General features: G+C 50.4%; 1 protein-coding gene across 1 annotated transcript in view; it reads right to left on the reverse strand.

The window, feature by feature from the left end:
* The window catches only part of LOC140384522 (ATP-binding cassette sub-family C member 8-like), a 497,256-nt gene that overhangs the window by 237,217 nt on the left and 239,985 nt on the right, over nucleotides 1-20,054 (reverse strand). Inside the window, 2 exon segments of the mRNA XM_072466291.1 lie at nucleotides 15,314-15,476; nucleotides 17,924-18,058. Of these exon segments, the coding sequence (XP_072322392.1) occupies nucleotides 15,314-15,476; nucleotides 17,924-18,058 (298 nt within the window).

Raw genomic sequence — 20,054 nt, forward strand, 5'->3', positions numbered from 1 at the left:
CAAGGGCTGCTGAGGGGAAAGGAGTAGCCATTTCCATTTTTTGGCATGCAGCTCAAGGGCTCTGGAGGTGCTGGCCCAGTGTTTGGGGTGGGGGACCTCTCAGGGGGGTTGGGCTTGGCTGGGTGTCTGAAGCATTCCAGGTTGGGGGTTGTCCCTGGCTGGAGGAGGGTGGGATTTGCATCTGTGAAGCCTTCAAGCCATCTTTAAATATTGTGGAGGCCTATAACAGGGGCAAGCTGCAGCCTCTCTGTCCCACCAAACACTTCCAGGACAGAGCCTTGCTGTGCCTTCAATGTTGAAAGTCAATTTCACTCCCTTTGACTGTGAGCAGCCTCTGGCTGCACAGCTGTGAGCTATTGCAAATGAGAAATTAGCCTTGTTAATTGTGAGAGCACTTCACGGGCGGGATTCTCCGACCTCCCGCCCCGCCGCTTGCTGCCAAATTCTCCGGCGCTGGGATTTTGGTGGGGGCAGGAATCGCGCTGCGCCGGTCGGCGGCCACTGGAGCCCCCTTCCCCCCCCCCCCCCCCAGCGAATCTTCGCCCCGTGATGGGCTGAGCGGTCGCCTTTTTTCGGCCAGTCCCGCCGGCGTAAATCAAACCAGGTCTGTACCAGTGGGACCTGGCTTTGCGGGCGGCCTGCGGGATCCTCGGGGGGGTGCGGGGGGATCTGGACCCGGGGGGTGCCCCCACGATGGCCTGGCCCCTCGATTGGGGCCCACCTATCCACGGGCGGGCCACTGCCGTTGGGACACTCTTTCTTCCTGCAACGGCCGCTCTCACGGTCCGCCATGGCCGGCGCAGAGACGAACCCCCCTGCGCATGCGCTGGGATCACCACATGCTGCCGCTCCCGTGCATGCGCCAACTCGCGCCGGCTGGCAGAGGCCCTTCAGCGCCAGTTGGCGTGGCGCCAAACACTCTGGCGCTGGCCTTGGTCCTGAAGGTGCGGAGGATTCCGCACTTTACGGGCGGCCCGACACCGGAGTGGATCATGCCACTCCTCAGTGCCGGTGAGAACCGCCCCGCCGGTTAGGGGAGAATCCCGCCCCACACTCCTCAACTCTCATGTACCCACTCAAGGGTACACGTCCCATGTCTCAGAGGATGATTCGTGCATTGCATGTCAAGGAAACTTTGAAGCCTGAACAGTGTGCCTGAACTCTGGGAGAGTCAGCACCATAGAGGCAGCGGCCAATAATTAAACACTAAAGAGCAGGGCTTCACCGCTGAGGATCTTCTCACGGCCATTGGGTTAGTATGTGGATCAGAGGAGGGAACCTGAGCACGGTCTCCCTGATGTTCCCGGCAGAGGTCTGGACACTGGGGTCTAGGGGCCTGATGTGGCTGGGGGTGGGTGCGCAGAGCATTGTTTGCCAGCGAAACAGGCTCACCAGTTGGCACTCTGAGAGAAGTCGAGACAGTCATGGTCAGGGTGTGTGGGGAGAGGGGGGTGTAGTGGGTGGTCGTGAGGGGAGACTTATGTGATTTGAAGATCCCGAGATGGAAGCCTGAACTGTTTGTCAGTCTCTCTCCTTCTCCATTTCCTTACAGGTATGGAATTGGTCGGTCCCGCAGCGGCTGCCCTCGTGTTGCTGGTGGAAGCTGAGGCAGTCAGACACCGGAGAAGGCAGCAGTAGCAGCAGTGATGCAGGCTGGAGGCAGCACCCCATGTGCACCCTAATGTTCCGGCCGCCCATCGGGCCGAGGAGGAACCCAGAGGGGGAGGCCAGTGACAGCTCAAAGTGTACAGCCATCGTTGGTCTTTCGAGGAGATGACAGACAGCGTGTGCTGCAGGGGACTCCATCTCAGGGGATAGTGCGGCACCTGAGCATGTCCTCGCAGACTTGGCACCCCGAGGAGGAGGTGGACACCGCTCCCGGTGGCTGTGAAGGTCACCGCAGCCCCAAGCTTTTATGCAACCGTCATATTTCAGGGCTCGAGCGGGGACCTGTGCAACAGTTCTCAAGCTACAGCCCACAGGTGCATCCGGGAGGTCACGGATGCCCTGTACACATGGGCATCACCTTCAGCCTGGACCAGGCCCACCAAGATGCCTGGACTGCAGGATTCTCTGCCATCGCCGGGATGCCCCAGGTCCAGTGGCAATAGATGGCACATATGTCACCCAGCGCACATTGGGGCATCAGGGAGTGCCCTTGATTTACAGGAAGGGGTTCAACCTCCTGAATGTTCAGATTGTGTGTGACCTCCGCCTCCATATCATACACATAATGGCCCTTTATCCAGGGAATGTGCATGACAGCTACATCCTGGGGCACTCGCAAGATTCCCGGTATCTTCGAGGACCACCCTAGGATGACAGATTGGCTCTTGGGGACAAGAGATACCCACTGAGGTCCTGGCCTATGACGCTGATGCTGAAGCCTGAGACTGAGGCACTGACCTGGTATATCAAGGCCCATGCTGCTACCTGTGCTGTCATTGAGCGGTGCATCGGACTGCTGAAAATGAGGTTCCGATGCCTGGACCGCTCTGGTGGTGCACTGCAATTCACCCCCCAGAGGGTCTCCCACTTTGTGGTGGTCTGCTGTGCCCTCCACAACCTTGCACAACAGCGGGGCGACATGCTGGAAGAGGAGGAGGAAGGACATGCGCCCTCATTGAAGTGGAGGATGAGGTGGACCAGGAGGGGGTGGAGGATGTGCCCGGGGAGGAGCTGGAAGAAGGCCCTGAGGATGGACAGCTGAAGGTGGCAAGGGTCCAACACGCCGGGGGACCAGGGAGGTCCTCATCCTCACCAGATTCACAGAGGATGATGCTACGTCAACTCAATCTCTCAATCTGCTACCCCCTGTGGTAGTCACCACTGTTGTATATATTACATACGAGATGTAATACGGTAAGGCTCCTGTACTACAGGTACGGGGATAGATCCCGGCCTGCTGGCTCCGCCCAGTAGGCGGAGTATAAATGTGTGTGCTCACCGAGCTGCAGCCATTTTGGCAGCAGCTGCAGGAGGCTACACATCTCTGCTTAATAAAGCCTTGATTACTCTCTACTCTCGTCTCGTCGTAATTGATAGTGCATCAATTTATTAAGCAGAGATTTTACAACGATGGTCCTCCGCATCAAGCCTAATCGCCTGCAGCTGCACACTCAAGCAGACAACGCCAAGTCGGCCTTTGCACATTCGCTAGCTTGCTTCGAAGCCTACATCGGATCTGCGACAGAACCACCCTCAGAGGCACAGAAGCTCCAGATCCTCTACACGCAGCTGAGCTCCGATATCTTTCCCCTCATCCGGGACGCATCGACCTATGCTGAGGCCATGGTCCTTCTGAAGGAGAATTACACTCAGCAGACCAACAAGCTCTACACCAGGCACCTCCTGTCCACGTGGCATCAACTCCCCGGTGAGTCTGTGGAAGATTTCTGGCGTGTCCTGCACCCCCTGGCGAGGGACTGCGATTGCCAGGCCATTCCGGCCGTTGAACATTCCGAACTCCTAATGAGAGACGCGTTCATTACGGGCATGGGGTCGGCTTACATCCGCCAGCACCTCTTAGAAGGGGCTACCCACGACCTCGCAGCGACCAAGAAACTCGCAATCTCACTAATGGTCGCCTCCCGTAATGTACAAGCGTACGCCCCCGACCGCACGGCGCCCCCCCCTCCTGGACATCGTGGACCCCACCAACGAACACCCCATCCTGGACCCCGCCAGCGATCGCCCCAGCCAACCCCAAGCCTGCACCGTGCGGCAGCCAGCCAACCCCGGGGGACCCAAGTTCTACTTCTGCGGACAGCCAAAGCACCCCTGGCAGCGCTGCCCGGCACGGAGCGCGCTCTGCAAGGCCTGCGGGAAGAAAGGACATTTCGCTGCTGTGTGCCAGGCCCGCTCGATCGCCGCTGTAACCAGGCCCATTGTTCCTGCAACCCCCACGTGCGACCCGTGGGCGCCGCCATTTTCGCCCCCGCAACTCACATGCGGACCGTGGGCACCGCCATCTTCCTCGCCTCAGGTCACTTGTGGCCTATGGGTGCCGCCATCTTTAACGCCGCCTGCCACGTGCGCCCCGTGGGTGCCGCCACCTTCCCCGCCTCAGGATCCCTGCTCGTCGGGCACCTCATCGGGCCGCTCATCGACTGCCGACCAGCCAGGGACCTTCCAACACCTGCTACAGTCCCGGCCGCACAACCTCACAACCGCGTCGACGATGGTAAAGCTCGATGGGCACAAGACATCATGCCTTCTTGACTCCAGGAGCACAGAGAGCTTCATCCACCCCGATATGGTAAGGCACTGCTCCCTCGCGGTACACCCCATTAACCAGAGAACCTCGATGGCCTCCGGATCCCACTCCGTGGAGATCCCGGGGTACTGCACCGCCACCCTCACCATCCAGGGGTAGAGTTCAGCGACGTCCGGCTCGACGTCCTCCCCAACCTCTGCGTTGCCTTGCTACTCAGCCTGGACTTCCAGTGCAACCTCCAAAGTCTAACCCTGAAATCCGGCAGACCCCTCCCACCCCTTACTGTATGCGGTCTCACGACCCTTAAGGTCGACCCGCCTTCCCTGTTTGCAAACCTCACCCCGGATTGCAAACCCGTCACCACCAGGAGCAGACGGAACAGTGCCCAGGACAGGACCTTCATCAGGTCCGAGGTCCAGCGGCTGCTGCGGGAAGGCATTATCGAGGCCAGCAACAGCCCCTAGAGAACCCAAGTGGTAGTTGTGAAAACTGGGGAGAAAAACAGGATGGTCGTTGACTACAGTCAGACCATCAATCGGTACACGCAGCTCGACGCGTACCCCCTCCAACGCATATCTGATATGGTCAATCAGATTGCACAGTACCGGGTCTTCTCGACAATGGACCTGAAATCTGCCTACCACCAGCTCCCCATTCACAAGGCGGACCACCCGTACACCGCGTTTGAAGCGGACAGCCACCTTTACCACTTCCTTAGGGTTCCCTTCGGCGTCACTAATGGGGTCTCGGTCTTCCAATGGGAGATGGACCGAATGGTTGACCGGTACTGACTGAGGGCCATCTTCCCGTACCTGGATAACGTCACCAACTGCGGCCACGACCAGCAGGACCACGACGCTAACCGTTCCAAATTCCTCCACACCGCCAAACTCCTCAACCTAACGTACAACAAGAAGTGCGTGTTCAGCACGAACCGCTTAGCCATCCTTGGCTATGTGGTACAAAATGGAGTTCTAGGGCACGACTCCGATCGCATGCGCCCCCTCATGGAACTCCCCCTCCCCCACTGCCCCAAGGCCCAAATATGATGCCTGGGTTCTTCTCATACTACGCCCAGTGGGTCCCTAACTATGCGGACAAGGCCCGCCCACTCATTCACTCCATCGTTTCCCCCCTGATGGCCGAGGCTCACCAGGCCTTCAACCGTCTCAAGGCCGACATCGCTAAGGCCGTGATGCACGCGGTCGATGAGACACTCCTCTTCCAAGTCGAGAGCGATGCATCAGACGTCGCTCTAGCCGCCATCCTCAACCAGGCAGGCAGGCCTGTGGCATTCTTTTCCCGCACCCTCCATGCCTCCGAAATTCGGCACTCCTCCATCGAAAAGGAGGCCCAAGCTATCGTTGAAGCTATGGGGCACTGGAGGCATTACCTGGTCGGCAGTAGATTCACTCTCCTCACTGACCAACGGTCGGTTGCTCCATGTTCAACAACACACAGCGGGGCAAGATCAAAAATGATAAGATCTTGAGGTGGAGGATCGAGCTCTCCACCTACAATTACGAGATTTTACATCGCCCCGGTAAGCTCAACGAGCCCTCCTGATGCCCTATCCCGAGGTACTTGTGCCAGCGCACAAGTGGACTGACTCCGGACCCGCACGACGATCTCTGTCACCCAGGGGTCACCCGCTTTTATCACTTCATAAAGGCCCGCAACCTGCCCTACTCCATCGAGGAAGTCAGGGCGATCACCAGAGGCTACCAGGTCTGCGCGGAGTGTAAACCACACTTCGGGAGGTGGGGGGCCGGGGGTGGGGTGGGGGGAGGGTGGGGGGGGGGGGGTTCTGATGGCCCGGGCTCACCAGATGGAGATCCTGCGGGGGAATGCACATGTGAGAGGGAAGGATCATTTTGTCTGACATGAACTGGTCACTTGAGACAGGTCATGTGAGTGAACGGGCAGTGGATCCACACCTCTGTGGAGCAGGCCAACCTCGCTGTCGGTGACTGCTGTCTCCGCGGTCAACCCCCAAGCTCACGATCCGTTCCCATAGGGGGTGAAGACTCCGGTCTCTGTAACTCTACCCCCCCCCCCCCCCCCCACCCCCCCCCCACCCACCCCAACCCGGCCAATCTTGGGTTTTTATGGGCTTTCTTGTCCTGCAGGGAAAAGAGAGAGCATTGTGAGTCGCATGCTTGATTGGTCGGGGTGGTCTATAATAGTCGGCATGTGTGGGCACAGCACCTGGACATAGAGGGTTTGTGCTGGTGGGTGCCAGCAGGTCCTGAGGAACAAGCACGAAAATCGGATGTGGGGAGGGTGCGATCTGTCAGCCAGTGATGTGTGGGCGCGGGGTGGAATTTGAGGAGTGGCAGGCGGAGCTGATGCAAGGAGAGAGGTGGTAATTTACCCTTGCAGCTCGGTGGAGGTCGTTGGTCTTCTTCCAACATTGGATGACCGTCCTCCTCATCATGCTGCCCATACTGACAGCCGCTGTCACTGCCTCCTCGGAGGCATTGCTGATCCTGCTGCTGGTCCTCCAACCCTCTCGGGGGAACAGGAAGTCCCACCTCACAGTCACAGCCTTGCAAAAGCTGGTCAGGTCGGCATCCTCAAAATGATGAGCTGGTCTGTGCACTGCCATGCTTGTGTGTTGGCTGGGAGTGAGTACTGAGGGAGCTTTAAAAAGCAGCTGCCCCTTGTTAGCGGCGAGATACTGAGATGTGAGTCAGGTGAATCAGACGGCGAGACAGCTAGTAATGGCGAGAGGCTCGTGGGGGCTCATTCTTGGCACAAAGTACTGTTGAATATAGAACATAGAAAAATACAGCACAGAACAGGCCCTTCGGTCCATGATGTTGTGCCGAACCTTTGTCCTCGATTAATCATAGATTACCATTGAATTTACAGTGCAGAAGGAGGCCATTCTTGGAAAGCGCACCCTACCCAAAGTCAACACCTCCACCCAACACCAAGGGCAATTTTGGACACTAAGGGCAATTTATCATGGCCAATCCACCTAACCTGCACATCTTTGGACTGTGGGAGGAAACCGGAGCACCCGGAGGAAACCCACGCACACACGGGGAGGATGTGCAGACTCCGCACAGACAGTGACCCAAGCCGGAATCGAACCTGGGACCCTGGAGCTGTGAAGCAATTGTGCTATCCACAATGCTACCGTACTGCCCTTATGAACAAATAAATCTACACTATATCATTTTACCGTAATCCATGTACCTATCCAATAGCTGCTTGAAGGTCCCTAATGTTTCCGACTCAACCACTTCCACAGGCAGTGCATTCCATGCCCCCACTACTCTCTGGGTAAAGAACCTACCTCTGACATCCCCCCTATATCTTCCACCATTCACCTTAAATTTATGTCCCCTTGTAATGGTTTGTTCCACCCGGGGAAAGAGTCTCTGACTGTCTACTCTATCTATTCCCCTGATCATCTTATAAACCTCTATCAAGTCGCCCCTCATCCTTCTCCGTTCTAATGAGAAAATGCCTAGCACCCTCAACCTTTCCTCGTAAGACCGACTCTCCATTCCAGGAAACATCCTGGTAAATCTCCTTTGCACCTTTTCCAAAGCTTCCACATCCTTCCTAAAATGAGGCGACCAGAACTGTACACAGTACTCCAAATGTGGCCTTACCAAAGTTTTGTACAGCTGCATCATCACCTCACGGCTCTTAAATTCAATCCCTCTGTTAATGAACGCTAGCACACCATAGGCCTTCTTCACAGCTCTATCCACTTGAGTGGCAACTTTCAAAGATGTATGAACATAGACCCCAAGATCTCTCTGCTCCTCCACATTGCCAAGAACTCTACCGTTAACCCTGTATTACGCAGTCATATTTGTCCTTCCGAAATGGACAACCTCACACTTTTCAGGGTTAAACTCCATCTGCCACTTCTCAGCCCAGCTCTGCATCCTATCTATGTCTCTTTGCAGCCGACAACAACCCTCCTCACTATCCACAACTCCACCAATCTTCGTATTGTCCGCAAATTTACTGACCCGCCCTTCAACTCCCTCATCCAAGTCATTAATGAAAATCACAAACAGCAGAGGACCCAGAACTGATCCCTGCGGTACGCCACTGGTAACTGGGATCCAGGCTGAATATTTGCCATCCACCACCACTCTCTGACTTCTATCGGTTAGCCAGTTCGTTATCCAACTGGCCAAATTTCCCACTATCCCATGCCTCCTTACTTTCTGCATAAGCCTACCATGGGGAACCTTATCAAATGCCTTACTAAAATCCATGTACACTACATCCACTGCTTTACCTTCATCCACATGCTTGGTCACCTCCTCAAATAATTCAATAAGACTTGTAAGGCAAGACCTACCCCTCACAAATCTGTGCTGACTATCCCTAATCAAGCAGTGTCTTTCCAGATGCTCAGAAATCCTATTCTTCAGTACCCTTTCCATGACTTTGCCTACCACCGAAGTAAGACTAACTGGCCTGTAATTCCCAGGGTTATCCCTAGTCCCTTTTCTGAACAGGGGCATGACATTCGCCACTCTCCAATCCCCTGGTACCACCCCTGTTGACAGTGAGGACGAAAAGATCATTGCCAACGGCTCTGCAATTTCATCTCTTGCTTCCCATAGAATCCTTGGATATATCCCGTCAGGCCCGGGGGACTTGTCTATCCTCAAGTTTTTCAAAATGCCCAACACATCTTCCTTCCTAACAAGTATTTCCTTGAGCTTACCAATCTGTTTCACACTGTCCTCTCCAACAATATGGCCCCTCTCATTTGTAAATGCAGAAGAAAAGTACTCGTTCAAGACCTCTCCTATCTCTTCAGACTCAATACACAATCTCCCGCTACTGTCCTTGATCGGACCTACCCTCGCTCTAGTCATTCTCATATTTCTCACATATGTGTAAAAGGCCTTGGGGTTTTCCTTGCTCCTACCCGCCCAAGATTGTTCATGCCCTCTCTTAGCTCTCCTAATCCCTTTCTTCAGTTCCCTCCTGGCTATCTTGTATCCCTCCAACGCCCTGTCTGAACCTTGTTTCCTCAGCCTTACATAAGTCTCCTTTTTCCTCTTAACAAGACATTCAACCTCTCTTGTCAACCATGGTTCCTTCACTCGACCATCTCTTCCCTGCCTGACAGGGACATACATATCAAGGACACATAGTACCTGTTCCTTGAACAAGTTCCACATTTCACTTGTGTCCTTCCCTGACAGCCTATGTTCCCAACTTATGCACTTCAATTCTTGTCTGACAACATCGTATTTACCCTTCCCCCAATTGTAAACCTTGCCCTGTTGCACGCACCTATCCCTCTCCATTACTAAAGTGAAAGTCACAGAATTGTGGTCACTATCTCCAAAATGCTCCCCCACTAACAAATCTATCACTTGCCCTGGTTCATTACCAAGTACTAAATCCAATATTGCCCCTCCTCTGGTCGGACAATCTACATACTGTGTTAGAAAAGCTTCCTGGACACACTGCACAAACACCACCCCATCCAAACTATTTGATCTAAAGAGTTTCCACTCAATGTTTGGGAAGTTAAAGTCACCCATGACTACTACCCTGTGACTTCTGCACCTTTCCAAAATTGGTTTCCCAATCTGTTCCTCCACATCTCTGCTACTATTGGGGGGCCTGTAGAAAACTCCTAACAAGGTGACTGCTCCTTTCCTATTTCTGACTTCAACCCATACTACCTCAGTCGGCTGATACTCCTCGAACTGCCTTTCTGCAGCTGTTATACTATCTCTAATTAACAATGCCATCCCCCCACCTCTTTTACCACCCTCCCTAATCTTATTGAAACATCTATAACCAGGGACCTCCAACAACCATTTCTGCCCCTCTTCTATCTAAGTTTCCGTGATGGCCACCACATCGTAGTCCCAAGTACCGATCCATGCCTTAAGTTCACCCACTTTATTCCTGATGCTTCTTGCGTTGAAGTATACACACTTCAACCCATCTCCGTGCCTGCAAGTGCTCTCCTTTGTCAGTGTTCCCTTCCCCACTGCCTCATTACACGCTTTGGCGTCCTGAATATCGGCTACCTTAGTTCCTGGACTACAAATCTGGTTCCCATTCCCCTGCCAAATTAGTTTAAACCCTCCCGAAGAGTACTAGAAAACCTCCCTCCCAGGATATTGGTGCCCCTCAGGTTCAGATGCAACCCGTCCTGCTTGTACAGGTCCCACCTTCCCCAGAATGCGTTCCAATTATCCAAATACCCGAAGCCCTCCCTCCTACACCATTCCTGCAGCCACGTGTTCAGCTGCACTCTCTCCCTATTCCTAGCCTCGCTATCACGTGGCACCGGCAACAAACCAGTGATGACAACTCTGTCTGTCCTGGCTTTTAACTTCCAGCCTAACTCCCTAAACTCGTTTATTACCTCCACACCCCTTTTCCTACCTACGTAGTTGGTACCAATGTGCACCACGACTTCTGGCTGCTCCCCCTCCCCCTGAAGGATCCTGAAGACACGATCCGAGACATCCCTGGCCCTGGCACCCGGGAGGCAACATACCTTCCGGGAGTCTCACTCGCGACCACAGAATCTCCTATCTATTCCCCTAACCATTGAAACTCCTACAACTATTGCTTTTCTATTCAACCCCCTTCCCAGAGCCAGACTCAGTGCCAGAGACCTGGCCGCTAGGGCCTTCCCCCGGGAGGTCATCCCCCCCAACAGCATCCAAAACGGTATACTTGTTTTGAAGGGGAACGGTCATGAGGGATCCCTGCACTGTCTGCCTGTTTGTTTTTTTTCCCCTGACTGTAATTCTTGTCCTGTACCTTGGGTGTGGTTACCTCCCTGTAACTCTTCTCTATCACCCCCTCTGCGTCCCGGATGATTCGAAGTTCATCCAGCTTCAGCTCCAGTTCCCTAACACGGTCTTTGAGGAGCTGAAGTTGGGTGCACTTCCTGCAGGTATAGTCAGCGGGGACACCGGTGGTATCCCTCACCACCCACATCCTACAGGAGGAGCATGCAACTGGCCTAGCCTCCATCCCCTCTTACCTTACAGAATATAGCTGCCCTGTGGACCAACTGGATCTCCGCCCTCCGACTCTGCTCCCAGTCAGCTGCTCTCTCTGTAAACTCCTGGCTCTCTTCTCACTCTTTGCGGAAATGTAGGAAACGAAATGAAAGGAGCACCTTACTCCCTCCTCACCTAACTCCCTCAGTCACCAAACTCTCACTATAGCACTTAAATGCCCCAAATTCAGCACTCCCTCAGTCACCAAACTCTCACTATAGCACTCAAATGCACCAAATTCAGCACTCCCTCAGTCACCAAACTCTCACTATAGCACTCAAATGCACCAAATTCAGCACTCCCTCAGTCACCAAACTCTCACTATAGCACTCAAATGCACCAAATTCAGCACTCCCTCAGTCACCAAACTCTCACTATAGCACGCAAATGCACCAAATTCAGCACTCCCTCAGTCACCAAACTCTCACTATAGCACTCAAATGCACCAAATTCAGCACTCAGTGCAAACAAAGTCTGCACTGTAGGGGATCACTTTTATACTGTGAATCTAGCCTCTGAAAACTGGCCTAATCCAATTAACTAATTAACAAGCTCCAGCTGCAAGTGCCTACAAGTAGAAACTTTGTTTAAAGCTGATTGAAAATTCACCTTCTTCTAAACCAAACAGCAACTTTTAAGTTAATTAACTAAATAAAAGAAAGACTAGACTTTAGATAAAAATGAAGCCTTATACTCCCTCAGTCACCAAACTCTCACTATAGCACTCAAATGCACCAAATTCAGCACTCAGTGCAAACCAAATATGGGTTGCATTCTCGCCAACGCAGCTGTTGAGAAACACCCCACCAAACACGCACAAAATTACACTTAGAAATTTTCCTATTGAATCACGCCCGACACTTTTAAACAAAGCTTCCGCTTCACTTTTAAAAATAAATTTAGAGTACCCAATTTATTTTTTCCAATTAAGGGGCAATTTAGCGTGGCCAATCCTACACTGTACATCTTTGGGTTGTGCGGGTGAAACCCATGCAAACACGGGGAGAATGTGCAAACTCCACACGGACAGTGACCCAGAGCCGCGATCGAATCTGGGACCTTGGCGGCGTGAGGCTGCAGGGCGAACCCACTGCGCCACCGTGCTGCCCATCTTCCGCTCCACTTTTAACAGTGAATCCAGTCTAGGATTTCACACCAACCCCCTTAGGATTTCTTTGTCTTGACTGCTGTGCAAACTGCTCACAATTACATTAACTCTCGATGCTCATATTGTAGTAAAATGACATGTTTTATTTACTTGTGAAGGTTGCTTTCCCCTTTAAATTTGGTTACTGCAATTGTCTCCTTAATGACAAGCATTTTGTTTACTCCTACTTGTATTATTTTGAAAAATACTTTGGCCTCTGTTCACATAAACCTGTCTGTCCCAAATTCCTGGTTATCTGGCTGTAACTTGTATTTTACGAAGTATTTTGCAGCTCCCATCATGCCCAGTCTTTCTTCTGGCAGAGTTAAGAGATGTTCACTCCCTGGGGTCCTGTCTCCAACTGCTCTGGCTTCCAGTTAAGACTAAGAACAAAGGAAAGCCCTTGCCTCTGGAAAGTGATCTCCTGCCCGTATACTTTTGCTGGCCTATTTATTCTTCATACCGTAGCCCTCTCTAAGCAAAATAGAAACACAGTTGGTACTCAACCAATCCCGACACATATCAACACCTTTGTCCAGCATGAATCTAACTATAAGCTTTACCCTTCCGGGCACAGAAACATTAAACTAAATGCACTTAAAACTATACCTTGGCTGGGATTCTCAGAGCATGCGCCGGGTCGGAGAATCGGCGTTGACGCAGAAAATTCCCGCCACACCGCTCTGACGCCGGGACGTGATTCTCCGTCGACTGGAGAATCAGCAGCAGTCACGCGTGCGCGCTGTCGAGTCGCCGTTGGTCTCTCCGCGGTTGACCGGCCGAGTTCCCACCGCGTTCCGCCGGCGTGGTTCACATATGGTACCACCCGGCGGGAGCTCGGACCCGCGGCTGCGGTGGCCGTCCTGGTGGGGGGGGGGGGGATCAGACTCCGGGGGGGCGCCCTCCATGATGGCCTGGCCCGCGATCGGGGGCTTCCAATCGGCGCCTCCATGCCTGGGCATGCGCGCACACCCGCCAGCAGTGCAGGGTCGCAAATCGGCGTCAGAGCTGCGTGGAGCCACTGAATTGGCCACTGGGCCCCTGTGGGCCACTGAATTGCTGGGCCAAGAGGCCCATTGACGCCGGCATGAAACACTCCATGTTTACACCGGCGTCAACACTTAGCCAGGATTTTGGAGAATCCCGGCCCATATTTCTAAATCCCTTAAAACTACCTTTATTTTCCTAAAAGAGAGGGAATGGTTTCTCCCTATCTACTCTGTCCAGCCCCCTCATGATCTTTAACCTCTATCAAATCGCCTCTCAACCTTCTCCTCTCCGAGGAGAACAGTCCCAACCTCGCCAATCTATCCTTATAACTGAAGTTTCTCACTCCTGGAAACATTGTTGTAAATGTCTTCTGTACTCTCTCCAACGGGTTCACATCCTTCCTATGATGTGGCGCCCAGAATATTGCACAATATTCTGGCGAGGTTGCTCCAGGAGCTCCAACATATGCTTCACCTTTACTAGGTACGAAACACACCTTTCTGGACTCTCATTCACAACTACAGAGGGTACAACCTATCCCCCTAATTATCCAATCTGCTATGACTACAAATTTTCTGTTCTCCTCTTCCGCGTTGACTGCCTTCTGTTCCACGGTACTATGGTTAGCATTCTGACTGTCCAGTGCACTACCTACATCCTTATTCTCATGGTAATCAGTCACATTCTCCCCTTCCTGCACTCAAATGCTGAGCTGGACTATGAGTTAGACAGGCATTTATTCAAAGCATTAACTTGTCTTTTCTCTTTATTGATGCTGATTTTAAAGAAAAACATTTGTTCATCGGATGTGGACGTCACCGACTGGCCCAGCATTTAGTGCCCATCCCTAATTGCCCTTGAAGAGACATTTACTTATTATGTATTTCCAAATTTTCATGTTTTAATACATAAACAATGTAGGGCGAATGTCATCCACTGTCACAGGTGCTCTGTCCAAAATGATTTGGTTTTATGGTTTTCCTTCGGTAACACCTAAAGCCAATATGCGACTGATCTCTGCTGTTTTGGAAGATACTAGCTTGAGATCACAACGAATCAGCAAAAATCTGCCTCACTCTCCCTATGTAAGTCAGCATCTATGGCCTCTGAAGCAGAGTTCCATGAGAACCAGAGATGTATTTGCAAGCAATTCCTCATTGCTGGGCAAAAACAAAAAATTAGGTTTATTTATTATGAGTGTTTTTAACAGGAAACGATAAATGGAATTCGACAAACTTTATTTAAAATGTTTGATCATTTGTGAGGTGGGAAGATATTTTCTGCATGTTGAGCGCAAGAAATATTATAAAAAGAAATCAATGTGGATCTACAAGTTTCTTACATAATTGATCAGAGACTGGGACACTGGGAAACTAGTCAAAAGGAATCTTGCTCCAACTTCACATGACCCATAATTTGTTGATTGATGACATGTTTATACATAAGGAAGATATATATATTCCCGTACCAGCCTTCCTGAACAGCACCGGAATGTGGCGACTAGGGGCTTTTCACAGTAACTTCATTTGAAGCCTACTTGTGACAATAAGCGATTTTCATTCATATATTAATTTTGATATCCTTACTGTTAAATTAGTTTATTCCTTTTGACCCGAGAACTCTATTCTAGGTCGCAATATTCAAATCATCACTCATACCTAAATTGAAGGTCCTTTCAATGGCCACAAAATTATTGATTTCTCAACCACTTAACCTCGTTGAAAGAGAAGGGACTAAATACTTTAAATAAACCTTATTAAGCAGTTTGCTACCGTTTTGAAAAAAAGTAGCCCTGCTATGATTGCATGGCCTCACCTGGTTGTATGAAGGATTAAGCAAACAAAACGAATCCAAAGAAATCCAATAAGAGCAACACAACTTAACATAAACAAATATTAATTCACTTTTTGAATTGAAATGTAAACTGATTCTTACTGGATATGGAGGTATAGAGGGCAAAAGACTTCAGACTTGTTAGCTCCTTGTGTCGCGTTTCTTCCACACTCTTATGGAAGATTTGCTCCCAAGCATAAAGCTTAAGTAACTTGATTCCTCGTAGCAGTTCATTCGTTTTCCTCAAGCGCTCATTTGAATAATCCTGCAACAGGAAGGACAATCAACAGTTGGACTTGAAGATCGGAAAATTTATCCAACAGGTACATTCAAGAAGCAGAGCAACAGTCTGTCAGCCCTAATGATTACCTCAACCCCTCTATGTGATACTATCCCTTTCTTTCAAATTCATTAATTATTTTATTTTACTAATGAAGGTGAAAAAAATCATTGTTGGGGAGTGGAGCACATTCCCACTTCCATAACAAACATCACATCAAGCACACCGATGCCCCTAGGCACAAGTAAAGTAAAACTTCCTCTGTTCGGTTGCAACTATTTGCTTTAGCTTGAGAAGAGAAATGTGCTTTAAAAGCACCAGTTCTCTCTCAGGATTTCAATTTTTGGTGATTTTGTGCAGCTCTCTGCCGGTCAGGAATTGTGCTCACGTTGCCTCACCAAAAACAGACAACAATCTGCATTTATAAAGCACCTTTAATATAACATGTCCTCAGGCACTTCGCACGACAATAATCAGGTAGAAATTGCCACCAAGCCATCGGAGGAGATATTAGGGTAGGTGACCAAATAATTGGTCAAAGCGGTAGGTTTTAAGGATTGTGTGAAAGTAGGTCAGAGATGTAGATTGGTAGAACAGTTTAGAGAAGGAAAACCAATCACCTGGACAACTGAAAGTACGGCTACCAATGGTGGAAGTCAGGGCTGCACAAGAGTCCTGTCAGGATTGTATGGACAGAGGAGGTTACAGGAAAGGGTGGCTCAAACTCATTTTACATAGGATGTTTATGATGCAGTAATGCTGCCATTTTCATATAGATGTACAGTCTGTCTCCTGAGTATACGCATCAAACAAAATAATATAAACCCAAATGCACTGAAATCAAGTAGTGGGTGATTTCTTCACATTAATTTGAGTTTATGCCTGCTGTCATATAACTAGCCTGCTGTACCGCAGATTCTGAGCATTTTTTAACACTTTTGATAAAATGTTTAAATGTTAGCAGTGAATGGTTGCATTGCACTCTGCTAATAGGATTTAGTTGCTAGCCAGCTTGCACTGATGACTGGATGTGCAGAGTATTAGGGCTGCAGCATCTGGATGTCACTTAGACTCAGATCAATGTGAATTCTCAGCTGTCAGGAATATAAATATGTCTTGGCCGTTTGTTTAAAGCAGGCTGAATTGCATGGTCAGCCCCTTATATTCCACTGACCACAGAATATTGGATAGGGTGTTTAAAAGGCAGACCATACGTTACTGCCCACCTTGCAGCACTGTCCAGGATGAATATTTATCTTTTTATCTGATCCAACTCACTATTCAGTCCCTAAACAAACGTGCACTTTGTAGTTCATGTCAAGGAATTGCAAGCACATTATTTCAGAAAATGGGCTTTTTCTGTCCAAAGGTTATTTCAATTCCCCCATCCACTTATCAGACGCTGTGTTATTTTCCATTTCTAACAAAATGTGATTCCTGCGTTACATTATTTCATAAAAGACAAAAAAGAAACCTGGGTGGGCCTAAGGGTTTCACTCAGTGGGAGTTTGAGTATTTGGGCTGGATTTTCCGCTGTCGGGATTCTCCATTGCGCCGGCAGCCCAGGGATTTCACGACGGCGTGGGGCTGCCCACAATGGGAAACCCCATTGGCTGGCTGACGTGACGGAGAATCCTGGAGCACGCCGCACCAGATTGGTGGGACGGAGAATCCCGCCCCTTGTGTTTTCTCCTCCAACTACAGAATGGCAAAGGATGATAGTGAAATCAGATGAATTATTCTTAGAATTCTATTGAAATGTTTTCTTAGCTAGAAAGAGCTGCAAGGAACTGTGGAAGAAATGACTTGGAATCAGTTTTAAAATATTTGCTTCCATTCGGTATATTTTCAAAGCAACGCAGCTGGAATAGACACTCAGAGGGATGTTGAATTGAACCTGTGACCCAACAATATATGGCATGGCACTTTGGTACTAAACATGGCACATTGGTACTGTACAGCACTGGGCCAGCACTGCACCCTCTTCATATTGGTTTAATTTCATTTTTAAAATTGTAAAAAAGCAAATTATTATGTAGTTTTGCCAAAAAACCTACAGATGAAAGGAAATTTGTAGTTCCAGAGGTTTATGGATTTGACAGCTCTCAACAACCTTCTACTCACTATGTTACTCAGAGATGTAAGCATTATTGGTTCTACATACTCGGGATTCGTAGGACAGCACAGTTTGGTGAGCATAACAAGGTTCATTCTCGTTTGAGTCATTAGAAGGGAGGTTCCAATGAGAAGATTCTTCTCTCAGAATAGATGAAATGGTTGCTGTAATAGTCACGTGCATCCTACACACTCTACCAATCAGTTATGGAGCAGCAAAGATATAACTTTGGGATCAAGTCTCTTGTTTGTCTGCCTCTTTGGGGTGTGAGAGGAATTCCTACAAACAAACAAGCATTTGATGAAGTGATACTCACCAATGTGCTTCTCTGCGCCTGAGAGAATTTGGTTGCTACAAAATACTGGACAGGGGCCAACACTGCAATTACTGTTGCTCCAATTAAGGCACTAATTCCAAGGAGGTAGTAGAGAAGAATCACACCTACAATAATCTGCAATAAAATAAAATGACCATTTAGACAGATATTCAATTCACTACAACAGTTGAGTCTGAAATTCCAAGTGGTTCATATTCTGCGGAGTTTATAGCCATTACCTGCATTCTGAACAAAATAATTGTAGGCTTTTTCCATTAAGAATCCTCTCCTCCTCAAGAAAAAATGTTATCATTATGTAATAAGATTACAGACATCAGAGTTCCCCTAACAGGTGCCAGTGTGGAATTGAGTTATGTAGACAAATAAGATTTTATATTCAATTCCTGGTTATGAGTTTGCTCTTCTAAGGGAGAGCAACTGCAACAAGGCTACAATTTCATGCAATACAATTGGTCTCAGTCCGGTCGCCCTCAGGAATAGACGATCACCGAGGGTACCTGCTCTTTACAACTGTCCAGTGAATTTGGGCATCATTGATGAAAAGATTGGACTGGATTGTGATGTGACCATTGTCTAAACCCCCACGGGGACCACGGGAAAATTATCATTGATCTCCCCATGGGACTCGTGGAGTACGAACTCCCCAGAGAGGTGGTGGAAGCCACCCGCCTGTGGCTCGTTATGTACTAATATGAAAGCTAGCCCAAAGTAGGGCCTGGTGTGGTTAGTTCTCCCAGCAAGGACTGTACTGGGAGGGATATGCTGCTTTGAGCAGAACTCTGTAAATTGTTAAATAAATTAAAGGTCATTTATCACCGTTGCCCTCAAGTTACTAAATTGGCAACGAGGATTAAAAGAAACTCCTGATTTGCTCGTAGAACCTCCTGACCATTGGAAGTTGCTGTTTGGGTGTAACATCGTAACCATTTAAGATGCTGTTATTCGGAAAGTTGGAAGCCTTTGATGCATCTCTGGAAGATTGGAACCAGTATGCAGAGCGCATGAAGCACTTTTCCCAGACAAACGGGAGTTTTGGGGGAAGACCGTCAGAAGGTCCTCCTCCTTCTATTATTGTTATAAAACTATAAATGCCTTAATAAAATGTTTGTTAAATAAAAAGGAAAAAAAAAGAAGGTCCTCCTGGCCACTTGCAGGACCCAAACATTTGGAATCATAAAAGAGTCTGATTTATCTGGCGGCGGCAGACTCCGGGGCCTGGATCCTCCCGCAATTGGCGGGACAGCCCGACGCCGGCCCCAAGAGCATCGGGAACCACTCCGGCGTCGGGCGGCCTGGAAGTTGCAGAATCCTCCGCACTTCCGGGGGCTAAGCCAGCGCCATTGGCGCGGCCGCCGTGGACCGGTGCGAGTTGGCGCATGCCCAGAACCGCCAGCATGTTCTAGTGCATGCGCAAAACCTCCGGCGTGTTTCTTGCACATGCACAGGGGGTTTCTTCTCCGTGCCGGCAATGGCGGAGCCTTACAGAGGCTGGCGCGGAGAGAAAGAGTGCCCCCACGGCACAGGCCCGCCCACAGATTGGTGGGCCCTGATCACAGGCCAGGCCACCGTGGGGGCCTCCCCCGCGGCCGGATCCCCCCCTGCGCCCCCCCGAGTAGTCCCCTAGCCGCCCTCCAAGCCAGGTCCCGCCGGGATGGACCATGTCAATTTCATGCCGGCGGTACTGGCCGAAAACGGGCGGCCATCAGGGCCCGGAGAATTTCCGGGGGGGGGGGCGCTGTGAATACTGGAATATTTGGCTTCTACAGGCCCCCAGCTGGCGCGGCGTGATCCCCACCCCCACCCGAAAACTGGCGCCGGAGAATTCGGCAGCCGGCGTCGGAGCGACAGGGCGGGATTCACGCCACCCCCCGGCGATTCTCCGACCTGGCGGGGGTCGGAGAATCCCGCCCCAGATCTTTTGATGAGCTAGTCACATTGGTTTCGGAACACTATGACCCCAAGCCTTCTGTAATTATGCAGCGGTATTGCTTTTATACAGCAGTGCAGTCTCCGGGTGAATCAGTTACTCACTTCTTGATCCGCTTAAGATATATGACTGAACTCTGAGTTCAGGCCATCCCGCTCAGGGATTCTGAGGGACCGACTTGTG

This window comes from Scyliorhinus torazame, chromosome 10, assembly GCF_047496885.1.
Source record: "Scyliorhinus torazame isolate Kashiwa2021f chromosome 10, sScyTor2.1, whole genome shotgun sequence".
Lineage (NCBI taxonomy): Eukaryota > Metazoa > Chordata > Chondrichthyes > Carcharhiniformes > Scyliorhinidae > Scyliorhinus > Scyliorhinus torazame.